The sequence below is a fragment of the Numida meleagris genome, chromosome 12 (genome assembly GCF_002078875.1).
Source record: "Numida meleagris isolate 19003 breed g44 Domestic line chromosome 12, NumMel1.0, whole genome shotgun sequence".
Classification (NCBI taxonomy): domain Eukaryota; kingdom Metazoa; phylum Chordata; class Aves; order Galliformes; family Numididae; genus Numida; species Numida meleagris.
In genome coordinates this window covers 12,870,100-12,886,848 of record NC_034420.1, presented here as the reverse complement: position 1 = coordinate 12,886,848, position 16,749 = coordinate 12,870,100, and the positions used below count along the sequence as shown (strand labels likewise).

Sequence of the window (16,749 nt, the reverse complement as noted above, 5' to 3'; positions counted from 1 at the left end):
GTGATGTCTGCAACTTCGTGCTACAAACTGTAAAAGATTTAGCAGTGTCAGGTAAATTCTCTCAACAAGGCATTCTAGTAGGAGTTGTTTAAATACTCCCAAGTAATTGCTCCAGCACTGATAAACTCTACTTTTTGGAATCCAAAAACTTTATTGCGATGCTTTCGTTTGTGTTTGTTGATCTGTTTCTGTTTATATCTGCACAATAAATTCTGAGTACGACATTTTAATTTTAGAGGCTTCTGTAGCTTGTATTCTTTTCTATAAATCCAAATAAAAATCTGGATTTTAATAGAGATCATGATAAATTTTAACTATTCTGTGCTTAATAGGGTTGTCTCTGTCACGTAAAGAAATCAGAAGGAATTAAAAAGCTGTTTTAGATGTGTTTCCTCCCTATTCTCATCATTGATTATCAAGGAGTCAGCTACTAAATATTTTCTCCACCACATCAGCTCTTTCTACATTAGACAATATTTGTTCTAACTTCTAATAGAAGCAGCAGGCAAAACCACTCATAAAACTGCCTTCCTGCCAGTGATATCACAGCCCAACATAACCTGTGCTGGGAAAAGGTGTCCTCTATCAGATCAAGTGAAGGACATCTACAAGAATACCTCAGGTTGGTTTATTTTACACGTGAACAGTAACTCACGAGGATACAGATAGAGAAAGTGTTGCAAACAGATCAACAGAAATACACACTGAAAGTTTTACCAACTCCTTTAGGTCAATACCTCCTTTGAGCCTCAGCTTGAAGGGACAGAGACTTAGTGGACTGTCACACGGGAAAACCAGATTTTGATGCTAGCAAAAGAAACTGTTCAATTAATATGGTGATGAAAGACTGAGTTAAGAGTGACAGCTGCTATCTGGCCACCAGAAGGCATTTATATTCTGTTAAGCCATATGTTGAGTATGAACAAATTTCCACAAGATGAAAATTTTTAAATGTGTGTTCAAGCATAAAATAACTTGGATAAAATATTAATCCCATCGCTGAGAACTGCTTACTGAGCTGTTTTCATAGGGAATCACCTCCCTGCAGGTTCAAGATGGGCAGCATATGTAAATCTATATAATATTCTCATTATTTTTAGCACAGACATTGCCGAAGCTGACAATTGGAAATTATGCAAAGATCAAAGTGGGGAAGCAAGCAGCTTGCTGGGTGTGCTATCAGCACCTGCTGTTTTCTTCTCTGCTCGACCACAAAGACAGAATACTCCTTATACTGTTAGGTGCAGAGCCTTAGAACTACGGTGCAGAGATACAAAGTGATGTAAGGCCTATTTTTATCTGTTTGTGGGAAGAAAATAGACAGCCATGAACCTGGACATCATAGGATAGTTGCACAATTATGTTGTGAAGAACGCGTTTTTTAAAAAGGCCTTGACTATGTGTCAGTACTCTATATACAATGTTGGCTCAAACATAGAATCATAGAACTGTTAGGGATGGAAAACACCTCTAAGATCACCAAGTCCAACCCCAGCCCACCCCCACCATGCCCATAATCACGTCCCTCAGTGCCACATCTCCACGGTTCTCTAACACCCCCAGGGATGGTGACCTCCCCCACCTCCCTGGGCAGCCTGTGCCACTGCAGCACCGCTCTTCCTGAGAAGAAATTGTTCCTAATATCCAACCTGAGACTCATTTAACAGACTCATCATTCAAACATAGGTTCATGAATCAATATTGCACTTGAACAACAATCACAGTGTTAATGGAACACTGGATTCCAAACCTCCACTGCACTGAAGCTAATACTGAAGGACTAGTATGTATTTCATAATGGCGTGTGCCTGCAGTTCACTGGGCAAACAGGAAGGTCTTGATGGGAAGCCCAGCAAGGTTCTACACAACCCCCAGATACTATCAGCACGCTGTCAAAATAAGAACTGTGCAGCAGCATTCCTCTATTACAGCCTTGCAGTAGTGACACTACCTCACAGCTCGATGATAGCTCAGTTCTAGACAACTGCTTTCAGTCTGTCACTGAGTTTGAACGCTTCCAATCCAATATTAATTTTGAGATAGTGTGTACAGGCCCAAATCCATGACAGAGATTCCAGTCCATCAGGGACTGAGTACATGCAGATAAAACTAAACATCTGAAAGACTCAGAAATAAAATAGGCATCATCTCCAGTAACTACTTTTTTTTTTTTTTTAAAGCTTGTCGTGAGTAAACACTTGGAATTAATTCTGCCATGATACTACATTCCAAGCCACAGCAGAAGTCACAAATTGCTAACAAGAGACTACAGACCTTCAAACATGTACTTCAAAGAGACCAGAGCTGAAGGCTTTGGAGGTGGGGCTTTTACCTGCAAAGTAGCTGCAAAAGGGTCTAAGGAAGATACATAAGTTAGAAGAAGCATGTCAGCAGCCTTAGGATTGCTACACAGAGGTCAAAATCTCCCTGGAAAATTCCTGTGGTAAACAGAATCGGGAAGGTGAGACCCCACCAGACCAGAAGAAGCCACAACATTTCCCATATATGAAGTCTGGATGGAGAGAGGGAAGGAGACGCAACCATAGAACCTCTTTATGTAGAAGAATTCTAGCTGGGTGACAACATGTAGAGCATCAGTCAAATTCCAGCTTCCAAGCAACTCCCTGCACTTACAGAAAGAAAACTGAAAACTTCTGGAAAAAAAAAAAAAACAAAACCACAATATCAGCAATACAGTCAGCAAACATGGAAATATCCCTTTCTGATTAGGTTAAGTAATTCTGAAGTGAGAAAACCTAGGAAAACCCAAAATGTCATTATTACAACTGTGAAAAATCATTTCTGATCATGGATTTACTTTAATTATGAAAGACTCACCCACTACACTAATTCACTGCTAGTGGCACAATTTGTTACATGAATAGATATAAGAAAAAGTAGAAGCCAGCAGAAAACCAGACACAGTGCTCCAGACCAGCAACAGTCTGATCCTAGAGCGCACAACACCAGACAACTGCTCTCTGAACCATTAAGCTTGGAGCACCACATAGGAATCAACAAAGACACATCATAGGAAAGAACTCTCTGAAGCATCGTACAGGAGCGTGCAAGCTCAGATTTAGACCAAACATTTGAGAGCCCACACCGTGGTCAGCCAGATGGAGCCACACTACCACACAAGCTCCCCAGTTGCAGATGCTCGGTGGAAGGCTAGGCCTGATGTCGTACCATGCCCACTCTCCATCTCAGCAAGGTTAGAAACACTGACTGCTGTGTCCTACACGTATTTCCTCTGCAGAAGTGCTCCTCATTGGATAAGGAGACCAATTCAAAATAACCCCATCCACAGTTAATGGCTTATTTCACCGTATTGCATACACGTAAATAACCATCATTAGAGGACAGGCTGCTTCCCACAGCATCATCTGTGCGCTGCCAGGAGCACTTCAGCAACAGTCAGTCCATGTGACAAAACAAGACAGTGGAAGGGCCTGCATTTATTTACCTTGATGAGTCATCGTGACGGGCTCCTCGCTGGATATATTGTTGTAGATGACCACGGCGGTGGCATTGTGCGAAGCTGCCCGCAGGATTTTCTCTCGGAAGGTACAGTTTCCCCGCTGCAGCAAAGCAATCCACTGCTTGGTGTTGGGAGGGACTTGGAAACGCGTCCGAGGGTCACAGCCCAGGCGATCTGCAACTGGAGGAGCAGGATGCACATTCAGACAAATGGCAATTTGCTCAAACAGGCAAGAGAAAAGAAAATGGCGCTGAGTTAATGGTCATGCACTAGGAAGCTGCTGCCCTCAGGTCAATAGGGCCCAACACTAACTGCATTCTTCAGGTTGAAAAAAAGTCTCCTTTATAAAGCTCAATCTCACCACTGAAGCTGTAACTGTATGCCCAAGAATGAGGCTCACCAACAGACGCTATTTTTAAGCCCAGTGCAGTGAGAACAATGAATTTCCATTTGAATCAATACCTGCCTGCAGGCTGAGAAACACAGGGATATGGTTCATGTGCTGCGGGCACTTACCCAGCAGCCGTTCATCAGTCATTCTGGGCAGTGTAATGCTTTTTTCCTTTCTAATGCAGTCACAGACATCCCTGCAGTGGGAAGAGTAACTAAATAAGAAGATTTGGGAGCAGTTATCTGCTGCGTGCACGCTGCTGCAAGGATGAGAGCAGCAGCCAACGTCAGCTTTTACACTGCACGCTTTGCCGACAAAGCAGCACATTCCGACTCATGAAGAAACAGGTTTTTACAAACACAATGTGCTCCTGTTGCTAAACGGGCATGGGTGCTATGAAGGAGAAGTAACAGGCACGGAAAATGTCATATCTGACCCCAACAGCGTACAAAGACCTTTTTTTTTTGGTCCTTTTTGATGCTGTAATGTATCCTGGAGCAGCTGAAGCCCGCACAGATCTATGTACAAAAGGCACAGAGTGCAACGTGAGGATGGTCTTCTAGGAAGTCGGAGCCAACAGCAACTTGTAATGCACATGTATTTACCCTTTCAAATGCCACGAGTAAAAGCACCTTTGGCTACTGAAGATGGATGGGACAAACAGCGAGACCTCAGACAAACAATTCATCTGGGTAATAGCTCTGAAAACTGTGACAGTTCCCAAGAGCGATTCAGACAAAGCACCCCATACAATTTTCCTTTCTAAGAAGAGAGTTTTTGAGCACCGACTCAGAGTGGATGCTGCAGCCAGAAGAGCCTGTAAGGGAGGACAAAGAGCAGTACTCTGGATGGTGAACAGTTTGCTTCAGTGCAGTTGTGTTCAACGCACACCAAGTAACCTTAATCACGGGTTACTGACGAGAATGGAAGAGCATCTTGAAATGGAGGAAGCTTCTGAAAAGCCCACCACGCAACCCAGCTCCACAAAGCCCTACGAAGGCACTTATAAACTCCCAAGTTTGAGCCGTACAAGTTTAAACACTGACAGAGAAAGTGGCATGAGACAGCAAACAGCCTCTGTGGGAAAAGTAGCACAGATTTTCCACTACAGTAGAGATGAAAGCCTCTCGCAGCAGCGAGCAGAGCTACAAAATGCTGTTGGACCAACAGGATTAGGAGCTGAGATGTGCGGATATGCGGGCTTCCAGCCGCACGGCGTTACTTCTGATGGGGTGATTCAGCATGTCCCGACAGCATTACTTTATCCCTATTGAAGTAATACAAAACCATGAAGGAAAATCTGGTTGGGCTTGACAAGCCTGCAGATTGCCAGAGATCTAACACAAAGTCACAGCGCGCTTCTCTTCAGGTCAGCACCCTATTTACCCCAAGCAAACGTTAAGTAATCCTTCCGCTTTTAACTAAACAAAACTCAGGAACAACAGCGGAAAGTTTTTCCTGCTCCGGCCTTCCAACGGCGCCCAGCCCTGCAGCACCGCCGGCTGCTACAGCAGCACCTCTGCCCCACAGCCAGCACCTCTGCCAGCCCCATAGGGGATGAAGGAACGAACACTGTCAGCAAGAACCACCAAGAACCGCCCATGCTCCACTATCCAAAGTGCAATCAGGATGTCACAGACTCAGACTCGCAAATCCTGGACGGTGGCTGTGCCAGAACGAAAAGAGACTTCAGATTACATCAGAACAATTCTAAAAGAAAGCGCTCATATGTAAAAAGATATGATCAGAAATCAGTCAATTTTGCAACAGCGGAAAACACAAGTGTACAGAAAGCTGCTTCCCTACAGGTGTGCTACTATCCTACCACTGTGAAACAAGAGATTGACTCCATCCTTCCTTTCTTTGTGTCTATGCACCATGCACACTGCCTTTACGCTGAAGTGGCAGCCTGCCGGTCCGCATCCCTTCCAATTGCTCACCAGGCCCTTTAGCTTTCCCCTGTAAGAGGGAGAACCATTTTGTGGTGGCAAAAAATGAAGCAAGAAGCTCAGCTTCAGAGCAGCAGAGGCTCCATCCACGCTCTGCACACAGCGGGCTGGCTGCAGGCCGCTCCCCGTGCCCCACGCTTACACTGCACACCCCCAGATCCAAGCAGGGCACTGAGGCTGCAGCACTGCCTGTGAGCAAGGCTTTGCCTCCTTCCCACAGAAAAAGAGCAGTGCCAGCATCCCACAGCCCACTAACCGTATTGCGTTACGCTCTTCTCCCCCCCCTTCCCTTTTTCAGGTCAGATACCCCAATCGATCGCCTCTCAGCTAACGCTCCATTCTCTCAGACCAGCAGCAGTCACCAGAGCTGCTCTCAGCTCCGTGCACAGATATCCTTTCCCTCTCTGACCTTCAGGGCTGCACCACACCCGGCAGAGGCAGCAGCACAAAGGACAGAGCCGCGCACAGCCGCAGCCCTGCTCACACAGCACACCTGAGCACGGCACACCTGAGCACACCCCGTCCCTTTTTGCCCAGCAGAACTGGAGCTCCCAGGATAGGGATTCAGCTGGGAAACTTACAAAAGCAGCACAGCAGCACTGATCCATCCCTGTTTCAAGGGCAGCTTTCTATCCAGTTGTGTGTTTTACATATAGATGATATTAAACACTATTTTCTTTCAACATATTAGTACTTATGTTATTACCAAATGGGTCCTTACCCACGCCAGCTGCAATTCCTGCTTTCTGAAAGTTGCACCAATGAGTGACATGGGGCAACACCCCACTGCCGAGAGCTATGCTAGGTAATTGCTCTGGCTGCACTTGGCTTTAACACCAGGAGGAACTCTTTGAACGAGGGTAATCTCATTTCAGTTAAACAAAAGAAAATCAGGCAAGCATGCAGTGCTATAATAGTTGAGATTTAATCTTGTTAGCTCAATAAGTGTACCACAATTACAGCTATAAACTCAGATAACCACCAGTTTTGTTATCACTTAATGACCATGACTTAAGCCGGATACTGAGATGAATGGCAAAGGACGGATGCACGGCACAGCACTGTCCCTCCATGAAGCTGCACTTTTCAATGCATTTGCTTGTTGCATTTTCCCAAAGCTCAGTCTTGGATTCCAGAAAGGAACACCAAATTCTGCCGAAATATTACCCAAAATTCTGCAGTTCCCTGAAAACTGCTATTTCAAACCTGCAGCTAAGCCCCGTTTGCATCACATGCTTACAAAACCCTGGAGCACTGTGCATGAGCTGCACCTCCATTTGTCACCTTGAGCATCTGTTCCCTACCTCCACCTTTCCCAAAGACAGTTTTTCCCTTTCCATTTCATACGCGGGACTATAAAAAGCACAGGGAAAGCTTTGGTACATGTTTTCGCCTAACCATAGCAAATTCAACGCAAGAGATACTGCTAAAGGAACAGGAGAAGTGATTGAATTTATTGTGTACTGACATTTAAAGGATGGGTAATCAAAGAGAGCGATGACTTCAAAAATTAAACATAAAGCAACAGGCACATTCACAAACATGAGCTGACCACCACCACGGTGTGCAGCACTCCACACCCCAGGCCGTGCATTACACACGCAGCCACCGACCCTGGCCCTAAGCCCCAAGCTGGTAAATTCATGTCTCTGCCTGCAGGAGAAGGATGGGAACACAGCACGCGGAACAGGACATTTAAGACATTTCAGCTGCAACAGCTAGGCGCTAACAGGTCACCTGCACAGACAGAAATCCCAAGCAACGGCCCGTGGTGGGTCAATGACACCAAGTCATGGCATCTCCAGTCACTGGGACACAGTAGGGCTGGGCAGCGGGCAGGGCACTACAGCTCCAGCAGCAGAAGCTGGCACTAGCTGCTTGTGTTAAGAGCTATTACAACAAATCCATGGCAAACAAGTGCTACAGCAATACAAACCGGCTGATAAAAGGCATTACAGCAGTCACAGACAGCAGCGCTGTTATCAGAGCCAGATATAACAAAGCAGACGAATACAATCACAAGGCTCTTAAGTGTTCAGGAGCATCTTAACTAAAAGCATAACATACTCTGGTCTCTTTCCTACTAAACACAAGGTTTTTAAACCACGTGAAGCGTCTCGGCAGAATTAAAATAAAATGCCTACTGTACGGCTATCCGTGCAGAACAATTCAGAACAGCTTTGCAGGAAGCCCGCCACTGCAGTGTTTGCTTTAAGTGCCTTCTGTTGACACACGGAAGGAGAACACCTCCCAGCAACCCAGGGCAAAGTTTTGATGACTGCAGCAGGTCCAACCCGCAGAATTCAGGCCTGCAGCTCTGCTGTCCCCGCTGTGCTTTCCCACTCGAATTGTTCACCACGTTACACTTCAGCAGCAAGGTAGGAAACGCTCCTCAGAGCACGCAGAGTGCTGTGCTTAGCTCTCCTCTCACTGCTCACTGAGGTGAGAATGCTGTCGGCCTTCCTCAGTGCTTCAATCACACTTTAGTGAAGACCATGCCGGAAGAGACCAGAAAAAGCTCTAGGGGAGTATTAAAAAGTAATTAATGCTGGAAGTTTGGTTTTTGACCAAAAAAGCAGCTGCTCGGGGAATCGAGTGGTTTGACACCCTGCACCAGAAGAGGCAGCAGGGCTAACCCTACCCTTCAACATCCCTTAGGACAACTGTGATGTGCCCAGCGCTTCCAGGACAGCCTGCTGGCCTCACACAGCAGCGCACGTTTAAGTGAGGAACACCAGGGAGCAGAGAAAACGAAAGGCTGAGCGCATCAGGGGGACAGACGGCCAAAACCACTGCGGAAGGCAGGATTTCAGATACAAATGCAATCCTTCGGCAGTCAGCTTGCACCGAGGTTTGTTTCTCCAGCCTTCCCCACAAGCATGCTATTTTAATATGTTCTAATTAACGCTTTGTAAAGCCAACGAAACAGAGCTTCAATGAAGCCAGCAAGCGTGCGCGCTGCACAGCAACCTCGTGCGCAGCAGGAGCAGGCAGGAGGCAGCTAGATGCTGAAAGAGCATCAACACATCGTCCTGACCTTGATTTGTTAAATCCTCAAGGGGTTTTAATAATACAGCAGGTCTCTTCAGGAAAACACAACCAAACAAACCCAAGCAAAAACCCTCTTAATATTCACCACTCGCAGACCGGTTTTAATTGATTACGTTGCCTCACGGAATGCATTATTCAGAGGCTGCTGCCCAGAGAGAGGCTGAGAGCGCTGAGATCCATCCGGGGCCCGTTGCTGGAAGACAGCGGCTCGGGTACAGCATCACGGGCAGTTCTCAAAATAAGATGCGATTAAACCGCACCACAGCGACCGAAGCACCCGCTCTCATTTCAGAGCGACATCACGACGATACCCTCACCCTTGTTTAAGTGAACGCACTGTAAAGGCTAACGCTTGTCAGAAAGCGATCAACGGGCATCAGCCGCGTTTAACAGCGACAGAACTTGCCTGGAAGCACTGCCCAGCGCTCAGCACTACGCACCGGGGCGCGTTTAGGGGCGGACACGCCAGCAACAGCCCCACGGCCGCAGGCAGCGGCTCGGACGGACGGCTCAGAAAGCGTTCCCGAGGCACGAGCACACAGCGCGCTCTGCCCCCGCAGCACAAGGCCTTCCAGCCGCAGCCCCGTCCCGGAGCACGGGTTTTTCGCTCCCCCTCGGGCACGTTCCGCCCCCTCCGGTCCCAGCTCCCCCGGGCACCCACACGGCGCGGCGCGGGGCCGTTACCTCCGTTGATGGGCACCGGGGTCACCAGCAGGCCCTTCACCTCCACCTTGGGCGAATCCTGCCCGTAGCGGCCGCGGTCGATTCGGAGCAGCGTGGGGCCGCCCCGCTCGGGGCTCAGCACCGTCACGTTGATGAGGGCCGTGTAGTATGACAGCTGGCTGCCGTTGTCGTCGGCGCCGGCCGCCCACAGCCAGCAGTGCCCCAGCAGCAGCAGCAGCGCGGAGCCGCCGCCGCTCCGCCGCCGCCGAGCCCAGCGCGGGGCCATCTTCGCCTCCCGGCGGGCGCGCGTTATCCCATCTGACAGCCCAGGAAAGGAGAGAGACCGCGAGCGAGCGGCGAGGGGAGGAGGAGAGCCCGGGCTCATGCCATGGGAGGAGCCAGGGAAGCGGCGGCACGTCCCGGCCGAGCGCTGCACGCCGGCCCGGGTGGGCTGCAGGAGCTCGGGGCGCTCCGGCGGCCGCTCAGGGCCCCGCGCTCATGCCGCTCGCAGCCCGCGCCGGCCGGGGGGGGAGAGAAGGAGGAGGAGGCGGCCCCTTCGCTACGCACGGCTCCGAGGAGGCGCCGCTCAGTACTCGGGCTCTGCCGCCCCGCACGCCTCGCTGCCCGCCCCGGCCGGGGGCTGCTGCTCCATGCCCGGCTCGGTCCCGAAGCAGCCGCACCGCTCTCTCCTCCCGACGCCTCGACTGCAGCCCGGCGCGGCCCGCACTGCGCAGGCGCGCTACGCCCCACCCGGCGCCACGAGGGCGAGAGGCGGGGCCGGGTGAAGCCACGCCCCCTGGGAGGCGGGGCCAACAGGGGGCGGGGTCTGACCGATGACGTCACTCCGGGCGTGGCAGGGCGCAGGGGGGCAGGCGTGGTTGGGGGTTGTGGGGTTACTGCTTGGTTCGGGGCTGCCCCAAAGAGCCTCCGGAGCAGTGCTGGACTGCTCGATGGTGTTGCAGGGAGTGCCTGCGGTGCTGGGAGCCTGCACTAGGGACAGGTACTGCATCCTACAGCTCCTCAGCACAGCTACCAGGCCAGCAGGGTTGGCCATCGGAAACGCACAACGTGGTTTAAAAGCACGTGTGAATGGTGCAGTGTGTGGGCTGGCTGTGGGCTGTCTGCCTGGTGCTAAAGGGCCTGCTCAGCAGCAGCAGTGTGGCTACTACGTCAGGATGTGGCCACTGCTGCCTCATTTGGAGTTACTTATTTTCGGTGTGCTAAAATTGGAAATCTTAACTAGCACCGAGATGTTAATAAATACAAATCCTCTGAGATGCTGTGAAACAGGATGTGATGCGTGACACTTCAACATCATTCTTACAAAAGGTTTGAGCTTCTTTGTGACCAGGAAAGCAACAAAAGCACGCAACAGCCTTCGCAGGTTTTGAAAGGCAAATTATCTGAAAATTATTTGTGGCAAAGAAAATGCAGGCGGCTGCGGGGCTGTGGGTTAGGATGTGTTCTAAATTTCTGAACAAATAAGCGTGCTGCTGTTCTTCTGAGATACAGTCTCCCCGGTGACTTCCCAGCTGCTCTGATAAGCGCTGCGCTTCCCCTCAGCATCTCACTGCACTGTTCCCTTCAGAGGTTTCATAGCATATCCCCTTGCGATGCACTTAGCCGCATACGCGTGTAAGATAACACCCTGAAAGCGCATTCTGTTTACCTCATGTAGCTGTGAGCAGCAGGTCTGAGCCTGCCCTCGGTGAGCCCCGTGGCAGTGCCAAGGAAGGCAGGACAGCCCGCCAGGCTGCGGCTGAGCTGTGGGATATGCTACAGGCCTGTGGTGCTGCAAAAGCCTCCGAGATCTGCTTATGAAACGCTCTGTAGAAATGTCAGTACAATCCAGGAAATGTTTCTGAAGCAGCAGCTGAATGTTCCGCTTCCACTTTTTTTTTATTTTTAATTTTGCTGTTGTTGGTAAATGTTGGGCAAGGAACCACACATCACAACAGCCCTGCAACATTACATCAAACCTTTTCCCCCAGCTAGAGGAGCAACCAGAGGGCTGCTGGCACAGGGGAAAACACCATGGCATGGGGACATCTCCTGGAGCCACCTCCCTTTCCCCACAGCATCCCCGTGCCAGCCCCTGAACACTGGGATGCGATGCTCGAGCACGGTTCTTATGGTGCTGATTATTGGTTCTCTTCTTCTTGTGATTATTGCCTAAATGGGGCCTACAGGAAAGCAGGGGAGGGACTCTGTTAGGAAGTGTAGTGACAGGGCAAGGGGTGATGGCTTTAAACTAGAGGAGGAAGCACGATGAGGGCGGTGAGGCCCAGGCACAGGCTGCCTAGAGGAGCTGTGCAGGGATCCAAGGGCTGGAGGGATCTGAAGCCAGGTTTAGCACGGAGCTTTGGGTAACATGGTCTGGTGTTCTGGGCTTCCATGATCCTTGCCCCCTGCACAGACATGACAGGAGCACTGGGAGCCTCAGAATTCCTTGCTATTACTGTGTCAGCATCCTCAGAAGGACCTCCAAGCACTGAGGAACAAGACCTTTGCTGGCCAGCTGCCCAGCATGTTATCTAACGACGTGTACTGATAGACTTAAACAGCATAGTGGGCAGAGGGGCCATGCAGCCCCAGCCTCTGCAGTTCCCTTGTCCAACCACGCTCCATTCTGGTGCCTCGCGGTGGCTGCCGCAGGGACACAATGTCCTCATTCTCGTCCTGAGGTGCAGCATCCAGCAGCCACACATCTGTCTGCATGGCATTCAGCACTCCCCTGGGACTGGGTGCAGAGCACTTCCCTCAGACCCAGTCCCCCGTGTGCTCCATAGCTTTGCTCCCATGGCTGCTCCAGGAGCCCTCGTCCGTGCCATCATCTTCCTGCCCTGCACCCCTCCAGGAGGCCCCACAAGAGAGGCCGTGGGACGAGGTGCCCCAGGGTGCTGAGCAGGGCTGGGAGAGATGGCGGCAGGGCCAAGGGCCTGGTCCTGTCAGCAGCTTAACCAACGTGTGTCCGGCTTCGTCATGAGGAAAGGCTGAGTTTCATCCTGGATGGAAATGCCACAAAGCCCAGCTCTTCCCTCGAGGATGTGGCACACGCAAAGGGATGGAAAAGTAAAAATAATAATGCCAAAATAAAGTTAATTGCGTGGGGCTGGCTGGCTGGAGCCAGGCCCAGCAGCACCCGTGGGCAGCGGCCTCCACAAAGCAGAGCGCAGCGCCAGTTACGACTTTATTCATGTTCACATTTAGGTATTACAACAAAACTCTTAATGACAAAGGATAACAAGTACGATAGGAGGAGAGGAAAGAAAGCAGTGTTCTAACTGGTTTGATAATATAACCATCAGCTTCCAGACACAGGACTCAACAGGAGCTATGAGAACTCACATACACTCACCAGTAGGAGAAACTCACACATGCAACACCCAAACGCTCACCCACAACACACACAAACCACACTGCTGTACTCACACACAACCCATGCTGTAAGCTACTTGCTCAGAGGGCAGCCCACGGAAACATCCAATGCTGCTGCAGCAACAACAGGTACCAGGCTAAAATACTGCGATATAAATGAAGTGGTACTTAATACACTGGTTTTTCTTCAGAGACACGTGTGCATTTGCAGGTAGGGGATAAGATGCTTTGTTTTCGTGAAGGATAAGGGTCCTCTCAACACTGATACTTTGTAGTGTAGACCCAGAACGGTCATTTTAAAAGGAGAAGATGATAAATAGCTTCAGCTGTGAGTTCCAGTAAAAGGCCCAAACAAAACAAAGCAGCGTGCATTGTGAACTGAGCAAGCACAAACATCGAACCTGGGTTTTAGAAGGTGAAATACTTTCTTGTTGCTGTGGAAGGATAGACAACACCGCTGCCTCATCTCAAACCTGAACAAACCCGCTTCTTTTTGTGTGCACGCTTGTCTGAAGACTGTAAAAAGATGCCAGAAGTAATGCAAGAGCGTGGGGAAGGGTATTGGGTTTGTACACTCTCATTTCAGTATTGTTTTAAGAGATCAAAAGTACAGTTGTCTCAACAGCTCTTCAGTATCCCACACTGCAGTTGTTCTTCATCACCGGAGTGTCTGAAGAGGAGCCAGCACGTGCTCGTGTTAAGCTGCATTGTTCATGAAAGGCTGTTGGCACCGATACAATAGGACCTGATTCTTCCCCCCCACACACCTCAAGATGGTGTAAAATAGAGATAATAAATTCCTATGGGGCTGAATGATTTGAATGTTTAGAATCAGATGTCACTTCAGCGCTTTCCCCAGCATGAAGCAGGGGATCTTTAACAATGGCTCTAATGAAGTAACACTTCTCCACAATGATGCTCATGAGCAATTTGCACCGAACCTAAAGCCCCAGTGCAGCTGTCCTGGCGGGCTGGGAGTGCTGAGCGCCAGGGTGCGTGGATGCCTCCATCCCATATCTGCTGCAGAACCCTGCCAGTGCCCAGCTTTGCTAGTACATTTTTAACCCTCGTCTGCAGATACTTAGGAATTCTGCTTTTCAGTTGTTAATTCACAGACATTTCTCGAGCCTCCTCTCAGCCCATGCGGTGTTTCCAGGCAGAGAACTGTTTATGAAGCACTGGAAACAAGAGAATGGGAGTTCTGTGGCTGCACATCACCAAGAGAGCAGCCTGAATTTAGCTCTGCAGTCTGTCACCTTCCACCTGTGTGAATGCCCAGCACAGGGCACAGCCTTCCTTCTGCCAAGGGAACCACCAATGAAAAAAACAGTGCAAGACGAAGGCAGGAGAATTTGGCCGGGCCCGCACGCCGCTGGCTGTCCTGCTTCCCTGGCCTCGCTCTCCCGCATCTCCTGCCAGAAGCATTCTTACTGAGTCATAACAATTACTTAAAGATGCTTAAATTCCTGGCAACTTCAGGGGACGCCAGTAGAAGTCAGGGAATCAGTTGTCACACGCAGTTTCAAATTCCATGTCCTGAGCCAGCTTGGCTCCAGCTGGTCCAGTTTTGTGCCTCTAATTGCCATGGAAATCGCAACCATGTCCTCCTGCTGACATGGGATGGGAGGGGAACATTGGGTGCTCTGCAGACTTAGGAAATCTGAATGACAGCCATGCTTTTCCCATGAGCTAAATAAATCTCCCCCATTACACTTGTGCAGACAACTATAATTAAGATTTGGGAAAGTCATCCATAACAACTCATGTCAGGAAACACGTAATACCTTCTGTAAGAGAAATACAGTTTTGGGAAATGGTACATCTGATAGAAAACACAATTTTAAAAGTCCAGACTCTTGCCTCTATGCAGAGGCGTGGCCTGCATGCAGAAACTCCCCAGTGCTGAGATGCCCTGTGGAAGGAGCTCTGCCAACCACTGGTGTGTGGGAGAAAAGAAGATGACAAGCTGTTCAGACAGCCTCTGCACCCAGACTCCTCTGGTGGTGATGTAACGGCTCTGTGGCTGAGCTCTTGGATTATGAACAGGATGGAAAGAAGTAGGTGGAAAGCAGTGAGGCAGCAGCACAGAAATCTGTTGAGAGGGGCTGTGGAGGTTCCCCAGAGCCTGAATTCATGCTGTATCTTTTAGAAACAAAGGGCCCAAGTGATGAGATGGTTCCTCAGCAAATAAATGTTTTTCAGTCCTCCAGAGACAGCTGCATTGTGCAGGCAGCTCTGCAACAGAAACTGGAGAAGAGCCTATGGGGCAGAGAGTGCCTCCTCTGAGCCAGGGCGACAGGAAAAGTCATGGTGCAAAGTGGTCCATCCCGGAGAATTAGGGCTTGGGCCCTGGCCAGGTGCTGCCCCACATGTGCTCAGCGATGCCAACACACCAGGGGATGCAGCCCAGGGCACCTCATTGCTAGAGCTTTGTTCCTTCCATTGTTTCCAAAACCCTCACAGCAACTATATCCTTTTCCTTTCAGCAAACAACACATTTTCACTCTATGTTTAGAAGCCAGCTGAAATTAACATGACTTTGCTTTAATTTCTCATTTGAACAACAGATGATCTCAGTGCTGCTGTGGGAGAAGTGGAAGGCAAGAGCAGCAGACCTGTGAGCACAAAGCTCCCAGCACAAAGAATATAAAGCCCTGCTTCACACAGGGCCTGCAAAAAGAGCTGCTGTTCATCTCACTGGGAGGACTTTAGCCATCAGCTGATGACCTGATGGCTGTGTTGAAATGGCTAAAAAAATCCCTGTGATAAGGCAGAGTGACAGATCCCCCTACAGCAGAGATGAGAGGGGCATGGGTGTTGCTTGCAGAGGAGATGGAGAGGCTGGGTGTACGCTGGCACCTACCCAGAACAAACCGTGCACGAACCTTTACAAAGATCCCTTGGGATCTCTCCGTACACCTCTTCAGAATGTCCTGCTCTTGCTGCTAATACCACCAGGGATTTCTTGTCTTTGATTCTGCTCTGCAATTCAGCAGCTGACATCATGAGGAGAGGAGGAGGAGGAAGCGATCCAAGGAAAAACATTCAGGCTGCACACCAGGAAGAAACTTGAGACTAAGACAGATCTATTTATATCTGACCTGAAATGGGCTTTCTGAATGGGAAGCTGATCTGAGCGGAGGCTGGATGCTAGGCAGAAGGTGCTGTAGTGCTCAACACAGGCACACAATTGCCAGCAGAATGAATCTGTTTGAGCCACAGAAATAAAAGAAACCCGAGGAATCAGCAAGGCACTCTCTCCAGTCCCGGCACAGAGAAGTTGCAGCTGGAGGTGCTGTGTGGGCCATCGTGCTGCAGTTCCGAGGACACTGGAGTTCCCCATCTGTTAGGAGTGGGTTCACTGCTGAGGTTGGGCGTAGGTTGAAGGGGAAGCTCTGAGTGACCCTGATGATGTGCCTGGAGAGTGAGAGGGGATGCGTCGGCAGGGTGCCTCCAGGGCCTGGTGCCATTAGTACTGCTCGGAGAAGAAGGAAGTGTGGAGAGTGGGGGGACTGGCCCCCTCTCCAGGTGGGGTGCAGCTGCCGTCCTCAGAGTGTTCTGACAGCTCCCCGTATTCACTGTTGTAAAAAGTCTGGCCTCCGACCTGGGATCCGTATGACGGCCGACATCTGCCCCGCAGGTCTGACTGTTCTGCCAACAGCTCCGCGGTTCGGCTGGGCCCTTTACTGCTGTGAGGGAGAGATACAGAAGGTCAGTCTGAGCCCTCCTGGAAATCTCCATCCTACTTAGAGAAAACCCAGCTTCAGGAAACATCATCTGCTAATGCACGGGGCAGTGGCAGGGTCAGGAATGGACCTACATCTCTGGTTCAAAGC

The 16,749-nt window shown here is 50.0% G+C and overlaps 2 protein-coding genes across 5 annotated transcripts in view; both read right to left on the bottom strand.

Moving 5' to 3' along the window:
• The window catches only part of RNF130 (ring finger protein 130), a 40,162-nt gene extending 29,885 nt beyond the window's left edge, over positions 1-10,277 (bottom strand). The window contains exons 1-2 of one of the 2 annotated variants that reach the window (XM_021410992.1): positions 9,557-10,277; positions 3,467-3,661 (exon numbers count right to left, since the gene is read on the bottom strand). In XM_021410992.1, coding sequence (XP_021266667.1) covers positions 3,467-3,661; positions 9,557-9,920 — 559 coding nt within the window. In that variant the 5' untranslated portion in view covers positions 9,921-10,277. The remainder of the gene's footprint in view (positions 1-3,466; positions 3,662-9,556) is intronic. The other variant, XM_021410991.1, reaches the window with a different exon arrangement.
• The window catches only part of FLT4 (fms related tyrosine kinase 4), a 47,666-nt gene continuing 43,545 nt past the window's right edge, over positions 12,629-16,749 (bottom strand). Inside the window, exon 30 of one of the 3 annotated variants that reach the window (XM_021410441.1) lies at positions 12,629-16,599. In XM_021410441.1, coding sequence (XP_021266116.1) covers positions 16,383-16,599 — 217 coding nt within the window. In that variant the 3' untranslated portion in view covers positions 12,629-16,382. Of the gene's footprint in view, positions 16,603-16,749 lie in introns of all 3 variants that reach the window. The other 2 variants (XM_021410440.1, XM_021410442.1) reach the window with 2 other exon arrangements.